Raw genomic sequence first — 18,297 nt, forward strand, 5'->3', positions numbered from 1 at the left:
TATGTTTCAATATATTTACGAGCAAAAAGCCTCTACAATTGTCAAAGCATGATAGTTACGAAAATGACACATATATGATAGATTTTTACTCTGATCACATTTTCACTTGTTGCTACTGGAAACTCTTACAAGTAATAACAAATATACAAACTTTTATATAAGGCTATTGTTGTGTGGCTGATATTCGTATTGGTATTAAACATGATACACGAGTAATGAAAAGATGAACGATTGTGAACTACGAAGTATGGTACATTGATACTACGATGCATTAACGAAAAAACTTTATACTTAGTAACTAATTTTTGCTGCAAAATCGGTTCATCATATGGGCATCACCCCATGAAGCAAAGATTAAAAACACGTTATGTGATTAAACCAGAACATAATAGGCGACGATATGATATGAAAACTATAGAAAGACAGTCGAGCTCAACTGTTTATCTTCGTCTAGAATCTTGATAGGGTCCTTCATTTTCTTTGTCTTTCAAGAATCCAAGGAATGCTAGAAACCCAAAAAAGAAGAACCCACCGCTATAATTACCACCTCCACCACCTCCGCCGCCACCACCACCGTCATCATCACGTGGGGGGAATCCGGTTCCTCCATCATCAAGTAGTGGTGATTTCTCTTTACCTGCGAACAAATTAGAATTGACGACTTGACGTCAATGGCACCTCTAGAAAATGAAAACATTTTAGCTGACAAACCCCCACCCAAGAAAGGTAGAGTTACCCCATGTGAAAGCAACATTCAAAGTTTCAATCAAACCATCATGTTTTTAGTTATCACCAACTGTAAAAATATGCTTTTAAACAGTAAAAATATGCTTTTAACCCGGTTGCATGTAGAGCTACATACAACCGGGTGCACCTTCTAATTTTTGTTTTTTCCTATGTAAAGTTGACCATGTAAATTTTACAACAGGCTCAGTTTTTACTTGTAATCAAATTTTATCCCAAGTTGAAACGCAGTGAAAGTACAAAATACAAACTCGAATCCAATCAGTCTCTACTCTCAGCCAATTCATGAAATGCAGAAATGACAAAAACTTACCTGGTGCATTTGAAATTACAGAAGTTGGCTTCTCTACAGTTTGAGTCTGTCCTTCAGCTCCGCATCTGGCATTCTGCAATACGAAATTATGGGAAGATCTTATTTAGGGCAACCTCATGCATATAAAGATAATACAAGGGTGTAAAGATAACATAATAGCATAACACAAGTAAATCGTTGTCACAAGACCCTTTTTGAAGCTTTAACTAAATCTTGAGAAACAAGGTGAACTCTGAAACTAAAACCCATACTTGAGTGTGATGTAATTATGTAAAATATCAGATACTGCTATGGAGAATAGGCTCTTCCACGGACGCTTCACATTTCCCCACCCCAACTAAAGATGGCCGTGGGCCGGGCTTCGGGCCCCACACACTAAACGGGCCCATGTTCATGGGCTGTCGGGTCGTCGTGTCTAAGCCTAAATTTACTGCATTTAGCGTGCTTTTCCCAAAAATTGCAGCCCAGACCCGGCCCACGACTTTGTGCTTTTTTCATGTCCATGCCGGGCCGGGCTTTTCATGTCGGGCCTCATGCCGGCCCGCCACACGGCCATCTTTAACCTCACCCCAAGTTTCTATTCAGCTAGTAGTCTCTTAAGATTTCTCTTGAAAGTTTAGGCAGTTTACCCAATTTCACATTTCAGAAAGAAATCCCATGCGTGAAGGATGTAGAGGTTCCCTTCGACGTGAGAACTGGTTTTAGTTTTCTATAGCTAATTTGCAAAAGGATCACTGAGATATTGTTATGCCAACATAAGATGCTTTACGTGCTCCCCTGATAACAAAAATTGTGCACGAAGAATTTTGCTAAGGACCCAACTGGGGGTTAAACAAAGGTCTGGCCAAACTTTGTTCACAGACTTTTGGTCACCAAATACTACCACCATCCTACTATGAATGTCCTAGATAGTTGTCATGTTGTTAATAAAGAAGGATACTTGTTAAAAGCAATAGAAATGGTGGGAAACAAACAAATGTTCCCTTGATGCTAAAAAATTGACTTATGCTGGCAGGTTGCAGCTTGTTAAAACCATTTTATTCAGCTTACAAACATTCTGGTGTCAGCTGTTTGTTCTTCCCAAAAAAGTGATAAAAGAAGTGGAAACAAATGCAGGCTTTATCTTTGGACGGGTGTAAAAAATTCATCAAGGAAAGCCCTGGTGGCTTGGAGCTCGGTATGTATGCCAAAATCGGCAGGAGGGTTGAATGTTATGGATATGATAGCTTGGAACAGAGCGGCTGTCACGAAACTGTTATGGGCTATAAACAACAAAAAAGACAAACTCTGGGTCAGGTGGGTTAACATCTATTACTTGAAGAACCGAGCGGTTGGGGCATGGGTTAATGTGAAACCTATGTCATGGATGCTGAGGGAAATATTTGAAAGTGTACGGTATGTGGAGGATGCTAATGGCTGGGATAATGTTCAGAATGGTGAGAAATACTCCATTAAAAAGATGTATAAATACTTAAAGGGACACTTCCCTAAAGTGGCATGGAGGAGGTTTGTGTGTAACAACCTTGCTTCACCAAAGAGCATTTTCATTCTTTGGTTGACTATTTGGGATAGATTACAACTGCAGTCAGATTTTTACGGTGGAATGTGATTGATAATGATTCATGTTGATTGTGTGGGAATTGTGCTGAAACAGTAGAACACTTGTTCTTTTTATGTTCATACTCTAAGCATGTATGGTCTGAATTGCTACGATTGATTCAGTTCAACAGACAACCAGAGGGGTTTGATGCAGAGTTGGCCTGGGCTATTAAATCAGCGAAGAAAGGAGGGTATAAGCATAAAGTTTTCCTATTGCTTTTTGCTGAAGCTGTTATGCAATATGGACCCAGAGGAATGAAATTGTTTATAATGGCACATGTAAGCCTCCCTAACAGGTTTGCAGAGTAGTTGTTTTTAAGGTGGCTTGTAGAGTACCTGATAAGATGTTTATTTTGCTAATTAGAAACTAAGCATGTGATGGGTCTATAAGTCTAACCCTTCCTAGAAGGTGGAGGCTTATGAGATACTGATGCTGTTTTTGTTTCATTTGGTTTTGTTGGCTGTTGGGGCACTGTGGTGCAGTTTGTTTGGGCTGTTGCCTTGTTTTTCTTTTTTATTCTTGGCAATACATATCTTTAATTGCCACACACACACACCCAAAAAAAAGCAATAGAAATGGTGGGAAACAAACAAATGTTCCCTTGATTTACTCATTCCAGAATCCAGTGTATGCCAAGTTGCCAACTAATGGGAGTCTGGGACAGAGGTAGTAAAAGACGCCCTTTATTCAATTACTTGAAATCATTGAAGTATTAGTACTTTACATTAGATATCATATCTAGTTCTTAATCAATAAAAGAACAAAAATAGTGAACCAAGTTGGGATACTGAAATTGCGTCAACACAGTTCCATAAACTACTCTTACGTTTACAGATTTTTTTGCATGTAATAATACATATTGTGGCTTCTAATAGTAATACAGCAAAACATACACATTAGATTATAAACGGGATTGCATACCCAAAAACAAATTCCTAGCAACTTCAGGGGTAGATAAAACATCTAAGTGATCTAAATATTATTATTAAAACAACTACTTTTACAGCGGAGCATAAAAATTAAAACACAACAGAAAAAATGCCTAAAAAGAGAGAGATCCCTACCATGATAAATCCCATCTGTCTTACAAATACAACTCTCGGGAGTAAACTGATAGACTGGCTAAAACATACTTGTGCTATATATTTGGTGTGCGCCAATAATCGCATCCATCCCAAAAGGGCCAAAACTGACTTTAGTAATTTTATTTATGTATTACTGATATTTCACATACAACTTTACTAAATTACTTCTAACGTTTCCCTCATGGCTTACATCTAAAATCCTTGTAACTAAAACATATCACAGAAATCGCAAAAAGAACTAAGAAAGTTGGATAGAGTAAAAAGTGAATCATAATTCATGGAGGAAAATATTACCAAAGCAGCTGAACAGACCACGGAAGCAGAACGCACTCTGGTTGTGGGAGTTGACCTTTGAATGTGACTCAAACATAATGACAGCTTGCCAAGCCTCACTAACTGTTGTTCACGATGCAAACCAAATGATGCCTTACCAAGCCCTGCTACGCCGTGGTTATGATGCTTTAATGGACCCCTCCTTGGCAAGTCAAATCTCACTGTTCAAAAACGTATTGCCATTAGCTACTACCACAGAGCAGGCAAAAGCAACCAAGCCAGCTTGGCGAGAAGCAAGCAGTAGAACGTCAAACAAATAATAATGAAGCTAACTTCTGTTTTCATCAAAAACCTCATTAGGACTATTCCATGAACATATGTTGAAATTTATAGAGCACCATACAGCTTTTTCAGCACCGTTAAACCATCTACAACGCACTTTGAACCATTAAGCAAAAAGTGAACCCAATGTGATATGATGGTTGAAGATATGCAAATGAACCGTTATTTGCATATGAACCATCTACAAGACTTTAATTAAAAGGTATGGGGTTCATTTGCACATCGTACTTTGGTGTTCGTACGAGCCCAAGTCTTGGGGTTCATTTGCACATCACACCAAAGTCTTAAGCAAATAATGGTTGAAGATGTGAAAAATATGGAAAGCCAATGTCTCCGGTTTGATCCCTTTTTTCCCAACGGAAATACAAATTGATTAATAAATTAAAGGCTGACTACAATTAGAGCCTTAGAAGGGTCAAGGAAGAGAGATAAACATTTGAGGTTTGTGGTGTTTGAGTGTTTCGTTATTGATTTTAGTAGTTTTCCGGTGCTTTTTACTCTTTGCTTGTTGAGATTATGCCGAAAATATTAATTAGGTGTTAATTGCACGTTCCATAAAAGAGATAGGGTTAATTTGCTTTAATTAAAAGGTATGGGGTTCATTTGCACATCACTAATAACCAAACCCAATTGAAATTTCACAAATCAAAGGTATCATGAGCAAAATTCAAAGGCAGATAATACTATCTGAATCTACTTTATTTAGCTAACCAGTTTCACCAAACTTTCCCCAAAACCCAATCTTATGTTCTTATCCAACAAACTAAACAGATGAAGACACATTGACAAACAATTAATACCTTGATTAATTTACTAGGGCATACAACTATACAGGAGAAAGTTCACAAACCTGGGGATAATAATAACACTGCAGAAAGTCCAGAAGTAGCACTCAGTGAAGATATCGCCATTTATAAATCATCAACTTTAACCTAAACAATCTCACAAACATAAAGCACCAGAAAACAATCAACAACAGCCAAATATCATAGAAAATTGAAAGGATTGTACGAATTTCAAGTAGAATTTCTCATGAAAAACCCCCAAAACAAACCCAGAAGAATATATTTTAACCATTTGAAAAGCGTCATATCAGAAATATCGATTCATATAAAAAAAGAAGAAGTATAATACGAAATTCACAACACCAAGACAAACCCCAACAGAATATAAATTAACAATTTACAGAATTACGTGTTTGAATCAATAAAAAATACAAATAAAATCAACAGAAAAATCGATTGTAGATAATTACCGAGAATAGCAGCAGCAGAAAAGAGGAGAGGTGGATGCGAGAGGAGGAAGAAGAAGGAGATGCAGAGAAGATTATTATGACATCGACGCTTATTTACGAAAATGACACATCTAATAGTATAATGATTTTTTACTCCGATCATAATTTCACTTGTTGCTTTTTTTTTTTTCTTTTTTTTTTTAAGGAGGAAAAATTAAAAAATAAAATAGAAAAGTTTTTTTCAAGACTGAAACTTAACTTATCTGATGAAAGAAAATGAAAATTTACTATTTAGTATTTACAAACGGGTCAATATCGTGATGTGTCTAGACGAGATGTTCTAAAGCGGTAACATAGTTAGCTGCATGATTAGCCTCACGGTAAACATGGCGTGAGTCTTTAGTGTCAAAACGAGTCAACAGCTACTTAACTTATCTGAAGAAAAAAATTAGAAAATTTACTATCTACAAACGGGTCAATATCCTGATGTGTCTAGACGAGATGTTCTAAAGCGGTAACATAGTTAGCTGCATGATTAGCCTCACGGTAAACATGTCGTGAGTTTTTAGTGTCAAAACGAGTCAACAACTACTTAACTTATCTGAAGAAAAAAATAAGAAAATTTACTATCTAGAAACGGGTCAATGTCCTGATGCGTCTAGACGAGACTGAAGCGGTAATATAGTTATCTGCGCGATTAGCATCACGATAAACATGTCGTGAGTCTTTAGTGTCGAAACAAGTCAACAGCTGCTATTGGAAACCTATTCTGAGTGCCTATTGTGTTAAGTCGAACTTTATTTATAATGTATGCACTTGAACATACTCATTTAATCATCTAGGATCATCTAATACGTAGTTACGTACTACGTAGTATTGTAGTAGTATAACTCTTAAATGACTTGGTCCACACTAAATTTATTGTGAACCATGTCTTACAATAAAGTCAACAACTTAGTCACAATTTATTTTGCCATTTTATTAAGATTATTATGATAAAAATGTCAAATTAGTATCGTTGATACATGTTATGCTTAACTAATGTGATTTTAAGTCACAATTCGCTTTTAAAAATATAGGGTTACTTTAGTGTTTAGTTTATTATAGTTACTATATGAACAATAAAGGTCACTATGAGTGTCAAAAGGGTGCTAGAGAAAACTATTAATTTTGGGTCCACACTAAATATTATTATGGACCAAGTCCACGCAAGAATAATCCATTGTAATATGCAACTTTATCCTACTACGTATTACATAATTTTATATGTTTATATGCTAATTTGACCAAAATATTCGATCTACTAATATGAAGTGACATGTGTCACTCCTGATATCTGTTTTAGTATAATGTACGTAGTAATATACTGTAATAGATAAATAGATCCTTCTGATACGATATAGGTACTTGCACTTTGTGCAATGGTATACATCTTACTTGTAACTTTGTAAGTTAGATACATTCTATATAGTTTGGTTCCATCTTTCTATCTTCATCATCATCAATTCTATTAGATTACACAACTACACACCTAAAAATACAGTGACATATATGAAGAACAAAATAAAACCAACTTTCATGTTGATGAATCTGGTAAACTACACATTATTAAGTGCTAGAAGAAGGGCCATCAGAATTCTGTATCTTTCTCAAATTCCAGTGCAAACCCTCGTGTATGCTGCGTAAGAAATCACTGGTTGAATCGACTTGACATGCAGTTGGCACGGGCCAAGGAGCCATGCTGCATATGAGTGCATCACCCGGGTTTAACTGTTTTCTGTCTTTGCCGTCAAATGACGCCCATGCAGAGCTTCTGCTGTTGAAAGGTACTTGTACTCTTACTGTTACGTGCTCCGGTAATATCAGGGGTCGAAAGGAGAGTGAATGGGGGCAAATTGGTGTGAATAAAATGCCGGGAACCTGTCAAAAGATTGAGTTGTGGTAAGAAACTATGAATTTATTTATTTTGGATAAAGGAAAGAAAACTCAGACAGACTACCTGAAATCATCATTTTTAGGTGAAATACAATGAGTCCGAGTAAATTAGATAAGAGGATAAAGAGAACAATGAAACTATGATGTGGTAACCAAAACCCGAAGCTGTGGTAAGGAAACTATGATGTGTAGTGTAGTTGTATTAAGTGTCAATATTTTCATTCAACATTCGTACATGTAAATCTACTTTCTAAGAAAAACTAAGAAAAGTAGAAAAGAGTGGAGACGTGGAGGAGAGGGAGGAGGGAGAGGGGACTAGGGGAGTGGGCGTTGGAGAGAGAACATGTTTGCTGGTCAACATATGCTACTACTAATCACGCGCTAGACAAATATTACTTTATGATAATCCTCGAACTAAAAAAAAAATTGTGGGGAATTACCTTTTATAATAGTGATTTTGAAAATAACTACGGTAATTTATGTGGAAAAACTCCCTATTATCTTCATTTTTTGTTGGTAGCACTACCACTTGACGTCTTTCCATCCAAAATTCCATCCAAGGGGTCCACCAATAATGATTTACTTTCAATTATCGGTAATTAACCTCATATTAATGTATAATTCACCTCAAATAAAGGTAATTAATCCCAAAATTAAGTCATTAGCCACATTGTATTTGCAAATTAGCGTTTATAATTTGGGGATTTTTGCTTATATTTGGGGTAAATTACCTTTAATTAGGGTTTAATTACCAACAATTAGAGGTACTCCTTAAATCGTTATTGTTGGCCCCTTGGACGGAATTTTGGATGCAAATCACTAGTATAAAAGGTAGTTTCCCCACAAAATTTCCTAAGAAATATGGACCTCCTAATGATGTCATTTCTTGCATGTATACCTGAAAAAAGCATATTCCCTCCGTCCCTAAAAATAGGCAACTAAATAAACGTAGACTCACACATTACATGGGTATGGACACGGGTATGGACGCTTCGACACTTCATTTTGGACAAAACCATGCAATTTTTAAACAAAATAGTCGTGCCGGACACTTGGACATGTACCCACGTCCGATATGGGTATCCGAGTCCGGGTAACATAGGAATTGAAAAAATCATATTCCCTCCGTCCCTAAAAATAGACGACTAAATAAACGTAGACTCACACATTACGAGTATCACATTGACACAAAAAGAAGCAGAGTGTAGAGTAGTTTTAGTTGTTAGATCAAACCTGTGGATGGACCATCGATCCTCCAGCTGCCAATGAATACGCAGTACTTCCAGACGTGGTGGATAAAATCAATCCATCTCCTTGAACGCACGTCACAAAAGTGTTGTCGCAGTAACATTCCAAATTTGTTAGATATGAGGATATCCCTCGATCAATAGTAACTTCATTCAGAACGAGAATTGGCTCCTCTGTATCGAACTCGTGCTTTGCTGTCTCTCGAATTACATAGCACTGCAATCTGTGTCGTAATGTGATACTGACGGGACCTTGAAGTACTGAATCAAGTGATTCCTTGTATTGCTCACTATCTAAAAGCGGTGTTAAAGAAGAACTCCAAAATTGGTAGAAAAATTACTATCAGAGTTTTAGCATGTTGTTTGAGAGAAGAAGTTACCATACTGTTAAAAATTCAAGAAAGTTACTATCAGAGTTCTAGCATGTTGTTTGACAGAAGAAGTTACCGTACTGTTAAACGTTCAAGAAAGTTACTATCAGAGTTCTAGCATGTTGTTTGACAGAATAAGTTAACATACTGTTTATCAAGAAAGTTACTATCAGAGTTCTAGCATGTTGTTTGACAGAAGAAGTTACCATACTGTTAAAAATTCAAGAAAGTTACTATCAGAGTTCTAGCATGTTGTTTGACAGAAGAAGTTACCATACTGTTAAAAATTCAACAAGAAAGTTGTTATCAGAGTTCTAGCATGTTGTTTGACAGAAGAAGTTATCATACTGTTAAAAATTCAAGTTATTACGAAATCTTACTAATTCCCTTCTATATTTGTATTATAAAATATTTTTTTGTTTAATTTATCCTTATTTACTAATATTAGTAAAGGGCAAAATAGGCAATCACTATTTACGCCGCCTCAGATGTTCCCTTATCCTTCAAAGTTATTACGAAATCTTATCTGGGGACGGGGGCGGGGGGAGGGGATGCCCTTACACTACGCCAATAAATATTTCATTGTGAATAGCTTCAAGAGGAAAACATCCGAATATGTTTGGTTAGCCCTTAGATTTGACAACCTACACGAGAGAGAGAGAAAGCACTCATAAAAGCAATGGTGTAGACTTTAGAGAGAGAGAAATGGTCATTAAAATATTGCGTTTATGAGTGTTTTCTATCTCTAATGGGTCATTATCTAAAAGGATTAAGGTTAACTTCGACACATTATTTTAATGAGTTGTATATATGTAGAGGCATGAGAGAAATTTGGAAAGCACAAAGGATACGAAATGCAGTCATGAAACCCAGGGATCCCATAGAAAGTGGAACTACAGGAGGGACTGGTCCTTTGAACAATGAAGCAGCCTGCAGTATGAAGTAGCAAGACAGTCAGGTGGCAAGAAATGAGTAACATAAGTTGGCATTATTCACATTTCCTAAAAGATACTTCCTCCGTCTTTTAATACTCGCAACGTTTGTTAGTTTCACGCATGCCAATGCACAACTTTGATCATTTATATCTTAAATTCTCTTTATGCAAAAACTATAAAAAGTTGATATTTTGAAAATACACATTGAGACGAATCTAACAACTATCCCACATGACTATGTTTTATCTTATACAAAAAACAATACGAATAGTCAAAGTAGATTATATGAATAGTGGCAAAAGTCCAAACGTTGCGAGTATTAAAAGACGGAGGAAGTATATGCTGAATAATTAAAAAAAAAAAACCTTTTTTTATTAATTAGTTAAAATAAGTAAAGTATGATTAACGGTTGATTATTAATTAATTAGTGACTAATTGGCCAAAATATGAGCTAAGGTAATTGACAACAATAAGTAAACACCTAGGTAGTAATTGACAACATTTAACAAGCTAGGTAGTAATTTGCAAATTTTCCTATTTGTTATTCATGAGTTTCAGAACTACATTTGGCATAATATTCAGTATTCTCAAAAACGGAAATATCTGGATATTAGACAACTATAGCATGCATGTACAGGAGAACATTTGTAAAGAATTTGAAGTCTGCTACAAGGCAACTTGGTGTACTGAGTTATTTTAGTGTAGATCAAGTTAATCCTTTTCATGTATCTAATATTCACTTGTCATTTGCAATTCAATTCTAAAAGGTTTAAAAAAAAAAAAAAAAAAAAAAAAAAAAAAGGAACATACCCAGAGTACAGTTCCATCCCCACCAAGAGTCACAACCAGATCAACTTTTGTATGTAAGAGCAAAACCTCCTCGTCTGTCAGTGGAAAAAAGAGTGTGACGAACATGGCATGAGAAATTAAAGCATTGACATTTTTTACTACAACACAAATATAGGCTAAAAGAATGCAAGGTTACTACAAAAGCGCGGTTCAGTATGGTTGTACTAACAGAACTTTGTGAGCTTCAAAAAAAAAAAAAAAGAGTTTTGTAGATGTTCCAATCGTACCTTCCTTCCAGGTCTGAACAAAGTTGAAGGAAGATGATTCGTCCAAAAGTTCAGATCGAACTCGTGGTTCCACATATATGTTTAATTTCTTCTGATCTTTCAACCATCTGCACAAATTGATGTATACATCTCGTGTTACTTTAAACTAGAGTAGATTTTTATTTTGATGGCACGACCAACTTGATTGAAGGATTCAGATAGAATACAGGCATTGGAACCAGAAAGAACTACATGACATCAAAGGAGAGTTGAAAATACCGCCATATTTATTTAAAAAAAAATTGAAAAAAAACATTATGTACCTGACCAGTTCGGAGCATAGAAGTTTAACAGAATCTGAATTTGGCTTGGTCAATACAAGAACAGTCTGGGGATTACTGTCCCACTTGAGGAATATCTGAAACATGGACAAAAAAAATAGTTGATTGAGAAGATGAGGATCTAAATATAAAAGACTATAATTTCTATACTAGTTTCCGTAGCCATTAGAAATTTTTGGCATTGAGTTCTTAGCATGCAACAACCAATCATCCGGGAAAAACAAAGGAGCTAGATAAGAGCATATAACTCCAAGTCTAATTCTCAAAGATGTTTAAGTATTGAGTTTTCCACCATTACTACAAAATTAATATGCAGAAATACAATGATGAATCCTGTGAGCTGAACACAAAATTTCAAGAAAGGAAGCAGCACAAGCAATTGTAACCAAAAAAAAAAGGCATGGTCATTCCAGACTATAGGAATTAATAATTAAAATCAATACGTTGAAGGGCCTATCCTTGAGGGGGGAGTATAGTAATATCCTAGACCTGATAAAAAAATGCAGGGCGGGTCATAAAAACAGCCCATTATGTCGGCCGGGTCAAGTTTCAGGACGGTTTTGTGTGTCCAAAACCCACTATTTCGGGGAAAATTGCGGGCCTTTCGGGCCGGGTCAACTTTATAACTAAAAGTGTAGTTTTTAGTTGCCCAAAACCCGCAAAAAAAATTAAAAATCGTCCGGGCCCGGTCCAAAATCGGGCTAATAATTCTGTCCAAAAACCGCTATTTTGGGTCGGGACGGGGTAGCGGGACGGGCTCAAGTCGATCAAGTCTATAATATCCCCAAGGATGAGCCAGGTGAGAGTCGATTAGTCGAACCCAAGCCTCAAGCCTAGAATTCAGCTTTGGCCAACTGCCTCAAGTTTTCTTCTCAATGTTAATTAAGTATTAGAAACTGCAAGCTAGGTCTTTTATTTATATAATATGGAGATTGTCAGACAAAATAACTGTGATCCACTATTAACAGTTAGCAGCAGCATAGTGAGGAATCAACATGTATACCTGTTTGCTACTGCGCTCAGTAGTTGAGATGTTTCCTCTGTCAAAAGAAACTACATCATGCTTATACTGATTTCCCTTTGAACCTTCACTATTCCATGAAAGTTTGAATGACGCCTGCATTAAAAAAAAAAAAAAAAAAGTAATTTGGCAGGTTGCCACTATCAAAGCAGTTTTAATGCCAGTTATTATGAGGATAGAATTCTAAAGTGGTTGTAAATTTACCTTCTTCACAACCTTTTTGTTCACAGGCTCGGAATCCGATCTCACTTCACCATCCCGAAGAACCTCGTGATTGCAGATTCCGTTTGCACCACAGCAATGACCATTTTTCCCATTTGCTGGGAGACACACTTCTGGTTGGTCAGCTAAATCCGATGTTCTCTTATTCGGAAGATCACAACAACTATTAACAGATGATATTGCTGCCATGAAAAGAAAAACTCATCACAACACTTTTAAACATCAAAAGAAATAGATACTGAAGAAAAGAAATTGCAGTTAACCATAATGAAGCACTTGAGAAGGAACAACAAAAATCTGCTCAATAGGGAATATTTTGCAGAGGTGAGATGGTAAAAGGTGTTTGCCAAAAATAGAATAAAGTAGAAGCAAGACAAACAAAAACACCTCAAACAGAAAAGTGGGTATAACAAAAATCAGAGAGTATTAATGATTAACTACGGAAAGGACTGCAGAAATTCTGCATGGGAAGGACAAAATGAGAAATTTTGACATAAGATGATCTTGAGGTTCGTTCATTTAATGTAGTACTCATAAAATTGGCTGCAGATGAAAGAAAAATCTAGAAAGTATCTGGTTACTGCAAATTACACAACATAAATGTCACATTTGTCCATTTCATTCTCCAATTAGTAGAAAATTTACTAAAAGTCATCATACACTCAAGTAAAACGGTCAACTGAATGTGTTCTTCAGTACGCCGCTAATAAAAACAATTGCAAATCAAATATATACTTCTACTCATGATTCTTCCCAAATGTTAGAAAATGAGAAACTCAAAAAAATATGACTTCGTTCGCAAAAAAACCCAGCACGTTCTTTTCTTATATATTAGGTCGAATAAAGACGTTGGCGATTAAAGAACAGTTGCACCAAGAAAATCATTCTATGTACTGGTATATTCTAAGAGCATACAGACATAACTGCAAACAAAGGAAGTCAAAATAAGCAAGTAAAAACAATTTGTCTATGTATATATAGCGAACCTTTGCGCTCTAATTGCAGATTCCTTGACTTCTCCAACTCAAACTTTCGCTTCCATTCAGCTGCCTCGGCTTGAGCAGAAGTCTTTCCTTCTGCAGCACGCCTCAGTGCCTTTGCCACAGCTAGAGAAGCAGACAAATCCATAAGCAACTCATCATAGGTGGAACATAAAAATACTGCTAAAAAATCTACAAAAAAAAAAATATGGCTAAAATAGAACTGTACAAATCTTACTTCTCATAGCTTCAGAAAACTCTACAAGATTATTGTCTATGCCTTCAAGAGGTAGCTGAAGCATCTCTTGTACTGCCTTTTCTGAATAGGCCAGGGGAAGTGGATCTGAAGTTCCATTTTCATGAAGCGAACAGGAAACAATTCCGTTTTCCTAAATCCGGAATATGAATGGTAAGTGACAGGACAAGTTTAAATCAGGCTAGAAAAATTACTTTAATTTCCACAATAAAAAGTTATCAAGGCGTAGATGACGAAAGAATAATAAGGAAGAAGCTTACAAATATAATAAGAAAGAAGCTTACAAAGTGGATTTTGAAATTTTATTATCTTAAATAAATTTATCTATTACTGAGGCATCGTCTATCATTTCCTTATTTTTTCAAAAGGAAGTTCCCCCACAGACCCATTTTATACAAACCCTACAAGGTCAAACCAAAATGCTAAAGCAAATCCTCAGCCGAGTCAACCCTCTGGTCTATCACCCTAGAACTCCTAAAGAACTAGTTGAAGTGATCACTGAGGTTTTGGAACTTGGTCTAAGTGAAGGAACCGCATACACTCATCAACTTAACCAAGTTGAGTTACACCAAAATTCAGAACTTAATTCTTCATGCAAAATGCTAATCGATTATTTTGCCAACTATTAGACATTATCATGGAAATCCTCTTGCTTTTGAGGATGGCTTTTGAGACCTATGTGTTATGAAGCAGATCATAGGAAGGAGGTGAAGATACCAACCCATAACACTAACGGTCCGTTTGGTAACTGGTAATAAATTGTGGGAATGGGGATAAATCTAAGTGTAATTTGGCAAGAAAATAGCATCATGATGTCCATGGGAATGAAATTTTGTCTCAAACTTTGTGTTTTTCTTGATTTCTTCATAAATTCTGTTATCACCTAATACCACTCCTCAAATGGTAATGGATGGTAATGAAAATTTATAACGAAAAAGAGATAATTTTGAGTGAACTAGCATTACCATGGGAATAAATATTTATTTTCCTTATAAATTTACATACAAATTCATTCCCATTGACACCATTTATGCCGGCTACCAAATGGGCCGTAAGAGTCACGGTTCAAACATGTCTCTAAAAGGACCAACATAACCCCACATCCCATAAGCTGTTTTACATCTTAAAAAGAAACTGACTTAATTTAAGCTGCAAACCTCATTTTACACCTATAGCAGTTTCAATACAATACAACCAACATAGCAGAAACAACAAGAACAACCCAGTGCAATGAGGCTCCGAACTCAGCTCTAACTAAATAGGGGTATCTCAAAGACCCTCCGCACCACACAAAGTCTCAACCCAACATATGTTACAATCAAGGCAAATAGAACTAGCAATTGGAGTCATCAAAGAACTGCCAATGTTTTTTCAAAAATCCATGAATAAGCACACTCTAGTCCTTAGTACTCCCTCCATCCCTAAAATATTCCCCCAAATGCAATTTTTTGGGTCAAACTTTGAAAACTTTGACCATTAATTCTCATTAGTCTATAAGAAATAATATATTCATGTGGGGTCTTGTTAAATTTGTTGTAATATTTTTCGAAATATCAACTTTTTATAATTTTTATGCGTGTAGAAATAGAGATATTTATATGTTAAGTCGTACATTAGAGACCGTGAAAAGCGAAAGGGAGCAATCTTTTCAGGACGGAGGAGTAACATTTCTCCATCAGTAACTCCACTCCCTCCATTCCAAAACGAAGGCAAAAGCTTTGTGAATGATGAAAATCGAAAGATGTACAATTCATTACTCGCATCCATCTTCTCATATTCCCAATACAATCATAACCCCATAATTCGATACTTTAACTATATAAGCATACATTCTTACAACTATATTCAAAAAAATATATATTTTTTGGGTGAGGTCGGATACATTCCATATTCAGCAACTGATATCCCCAAAGGAAAGCATTAACACAGCATTTAAGACAAGAATTCATCTCCTATAGCTTTACAAATCACAATTTTAACATAAACCCAACTCAAAACTCCCATGTCTAACATTAAAAGGCTTAATTACTTTGAATTCAATCAAATTCAGCAAACCCCCTAAAAGCAAATCACCGTGATTCAGTGATTCACAACCACAAATTGTAAAGAATCACAAAAATTAACTTAAAAGACACGAACTTGCAGCTCACATTTCTAACAGCAAAATGAAGTAAAAGAACAGCAATAAAATCAAACAGAAACCCTAACTCCCAACTAAAAACTTGTGCTAAAATACCCAGAATTCGAACAATTAAACACAAATTAAGGATTGATTTTTACCTGCCGAGGAGACATAGTAGATCAAATGTAAACAAAAAATCCAATCAAAATTAAAAAAAGTAAGTGAAGTAATTGGGGAATTCTCTCTCTAACTTCAACTGCCACTTTCTCTCTCTATGATCATCAATCAACAGAGAAATTGGGGGTTGGGAAGGGGAGTAAGTAGCTTCTTTCAATTTTTGTTGGAGGTAAGAAAGAAAATGAGATTTTCTTGGTTTATTTATAAAGATAGATTTTGTGACGACTCTAGAGTAAAAGTATTGAATGGGCCCACTTTGGGGATGTGGAGACTTTTTATCGAAGATACTTTTTATGTCGGTTAGCGGCTTTCACACTGTAATTGACCGTTATCAAAATAGAATTACGCGTCTTATTTGTGAAGAAATGCAAAGTACGTTTTATTTTGGATATAAAGACATATTTAATTATTTACTCTTCATTTGGAATTTGTTGATAAGTTAAGTCTTATTGTTTGTAACAATTTAGATCGAATAAAAGTAAATTTATAAACATTTTTTTTTGCCACATTATTTATAACTGTAGGTTACTCGTGTGAATATTAATGTGGGGATCTGGAGACTTTTTGTCAAGAGTTAATAAGTTTATGGATGAATAAAATTCAGAGTCCAAATTAAACAAGAATATCTCTATTATGTCGGTTAGCGACTTTCACACTCTGATTGACGGAAGAACAAAATCACATGTCTCATTCGTAATACATAGTGCTTTTGGATACAAAGACACATTTATTCTTTCTTTGGAATTATTTGATAAGTTAGCCTTTTTGTTTGTAACAATTTAGATTAAATACAAGTTTCAATTATAACTCTTAGATTACTAGTATGAATATTAATAAGAAGTCATCAATAAATTTAAAACTACCAAAAAACATTACAACACCACTATTTGGATAACTCATAAGACAAGTTTTTTTCAACTATAGATTAAATTAAATTTCTTAAAATTGAACCGGCAAAATTCAAGTATGTTCTCGTATATATGCAATACTGCAATCTCGTTGTACGGTATTGATTAGGGGCTCATGTACGTTGTCATACACGATATTCTGTATAACTAGTTGTACACGTGTACCTTCAACCAAATAGTCTTATTTATATCTTACATGAAAAATCGCCATTGATTTATGGGACTATAGTAGTGATTGAAATGATGATTGAAAATCAATGGTTTATGATTGATCTATGTTGTGTCAAGATGTGAGTCATGTGACAATCCTTAATTAATTAAAATGTTTAGGTACCTTGTACTAGAAGAAATCATGACAAAGCAATGGAATTTTCTTTTCCCTTTTCATTATATAAAAACAAAAATAAAAATAGCCCCTAAAATAAAGGATTTACTATCTTATAAAGATTTGCAAAGATGTATGAAAATGATAGAAAATATACCTCCGCGTAAGAAGACTAATCAAATGTTTTGGGAGTTGGTTTAATTAAATAATAGCCATGTTCTTCCTACCTTGCAAAAAGTAGTACAACAAAAAAGGTGAATGCAAAAAGTAGTACAACAAAAAAGGTGAATCTTGAGGGGTTTTTTTTTTTTTAGCAATGAAATTCCATCCTAAGTTCATATTCACTTTCCAAAAGGTTTATGTTTTTAAAGAAATTTAAAAAATACTATTAAATTATAGACTAGTTTGTACCCGTGCTAATGCACGGGCCGGGATAACTGTAAAAGTATAACAGTCTTGTTAAGTCGATATAATAACAACAATCTACTCAACTTGAAATGTCGTTATTCATGAATTTTTAACAACTGTCCTAGTATTTTTTTTTTTGATTATTATCATTGTTATTTTTTTCATGATATATCAATTTTATTAACTGACGTTGGTTACGATCATTCGTTTCCCTTTTTAATTTGATTGTCATTACTTTCCTTGTTTTTTTCCTTTTTTATTTTCATTTGTTTGTCAATTTAATTACTTTTTTTTCCCTTTTACGATTAATATTGCATCCTTTTTATTTATATTTTCTTTATTTGTTTAATTAGTTAATTATATTTATTATTTTTTTCTATTGTTTTCAAAAAGGGAGAGTAGC

The 18,297-nt window shown here is 35.1% G+C and overlaps 2 protein-coding genes across 3 annotated transcripts; both read right to left on the reverse strand.

The window, feature by feature from the left end:
- Nucleotides 1-132: 132 nt before the first annotated feature.
- LOC110801228 (protein YELLOW LEAF 1, choloroplastic) lies at nt 133-5,764 on the reverse strand. Of its 2 annotated transcripts, none has more exons than XM_022006570.2 (5): nt 5,613-5,764; nt 5,208-5,289; nt 4,037-4,236; nt 1,058-1,130; nt 133-637 (listed from the first exon to the last, which is right to left on the reverse strand). In XM_022006570.2, the coding sequence occupies exons 2-5, from the start codon at nt 5,266-5,268 to the stop codon at nt 441-443; spliced, it is 531 nt and encodes a 176-aa protein (XP_021862262.1). In that variant the 5' UTR covers nt 5,269-5,289; nt 5,613-5,764; the 3' UTR covers nt 133-440. The 2 variants fall into 2 exon arrangements, with proteins under 2 accessions (XP_021862262.1, XP_056682982.1); XM_056827004.1 differs by having other exon boundaries at nt 5,208-5,298; nt 5,613-5,647.
- A 1,191-nt stretch (nt 5,765-6,955) lies between these two features.
- LOC110801224 (NAD(H) kinase 1) lies at nt 6,956-16,447 on the reverse strand. Its single transcript, XM_022006555.2, has 11 exons — nt 16,235-16,447; nt 13,937-14,087; nt 13,705-13,824; nt 12,701-12,900; nt 12,479-12,592; nt 11,458-11,552; nt 11,156-11,262; nt 10,890-10,963; nt 9,996-10,074; nt 8,760-9,067; nt 6,956-7,511 (listed from the first exon to the last, which is right to left on the reverse strand). The coding sequence occupies exons 1-11, from the start codon at nt 16,247-16,249 to the stop codon at nt 7,200-7,202; spliced, it is 1,575 nt and encodes a 524-aa protein (XP_021862247.2). The 5' UTR covers nt 16,250-16,447; the 3' UTR covers nt 6,956-7,199.
- Between the last annotated feature and the right edge of the window lie 1,850 nt (nt 16,448-18,297).

The sequence above is a fragment of the Spinacia oleracea genome, chromosome 4 (genome assembly GCF_020520425.1).
Source record: "Spinacia oleracea cultivar Varoflay chromosome 4, BTI_SOV_V1, whole genome shotgun sequence".
In the NCBI taxonomy this organism is placed as follows: Eukaryota; Viridiplantae; Streptophyta; class Magnoliopsida; order Caryophyllales; family Amaranthaceae; genus Spinacia; species Spinacia oleracea.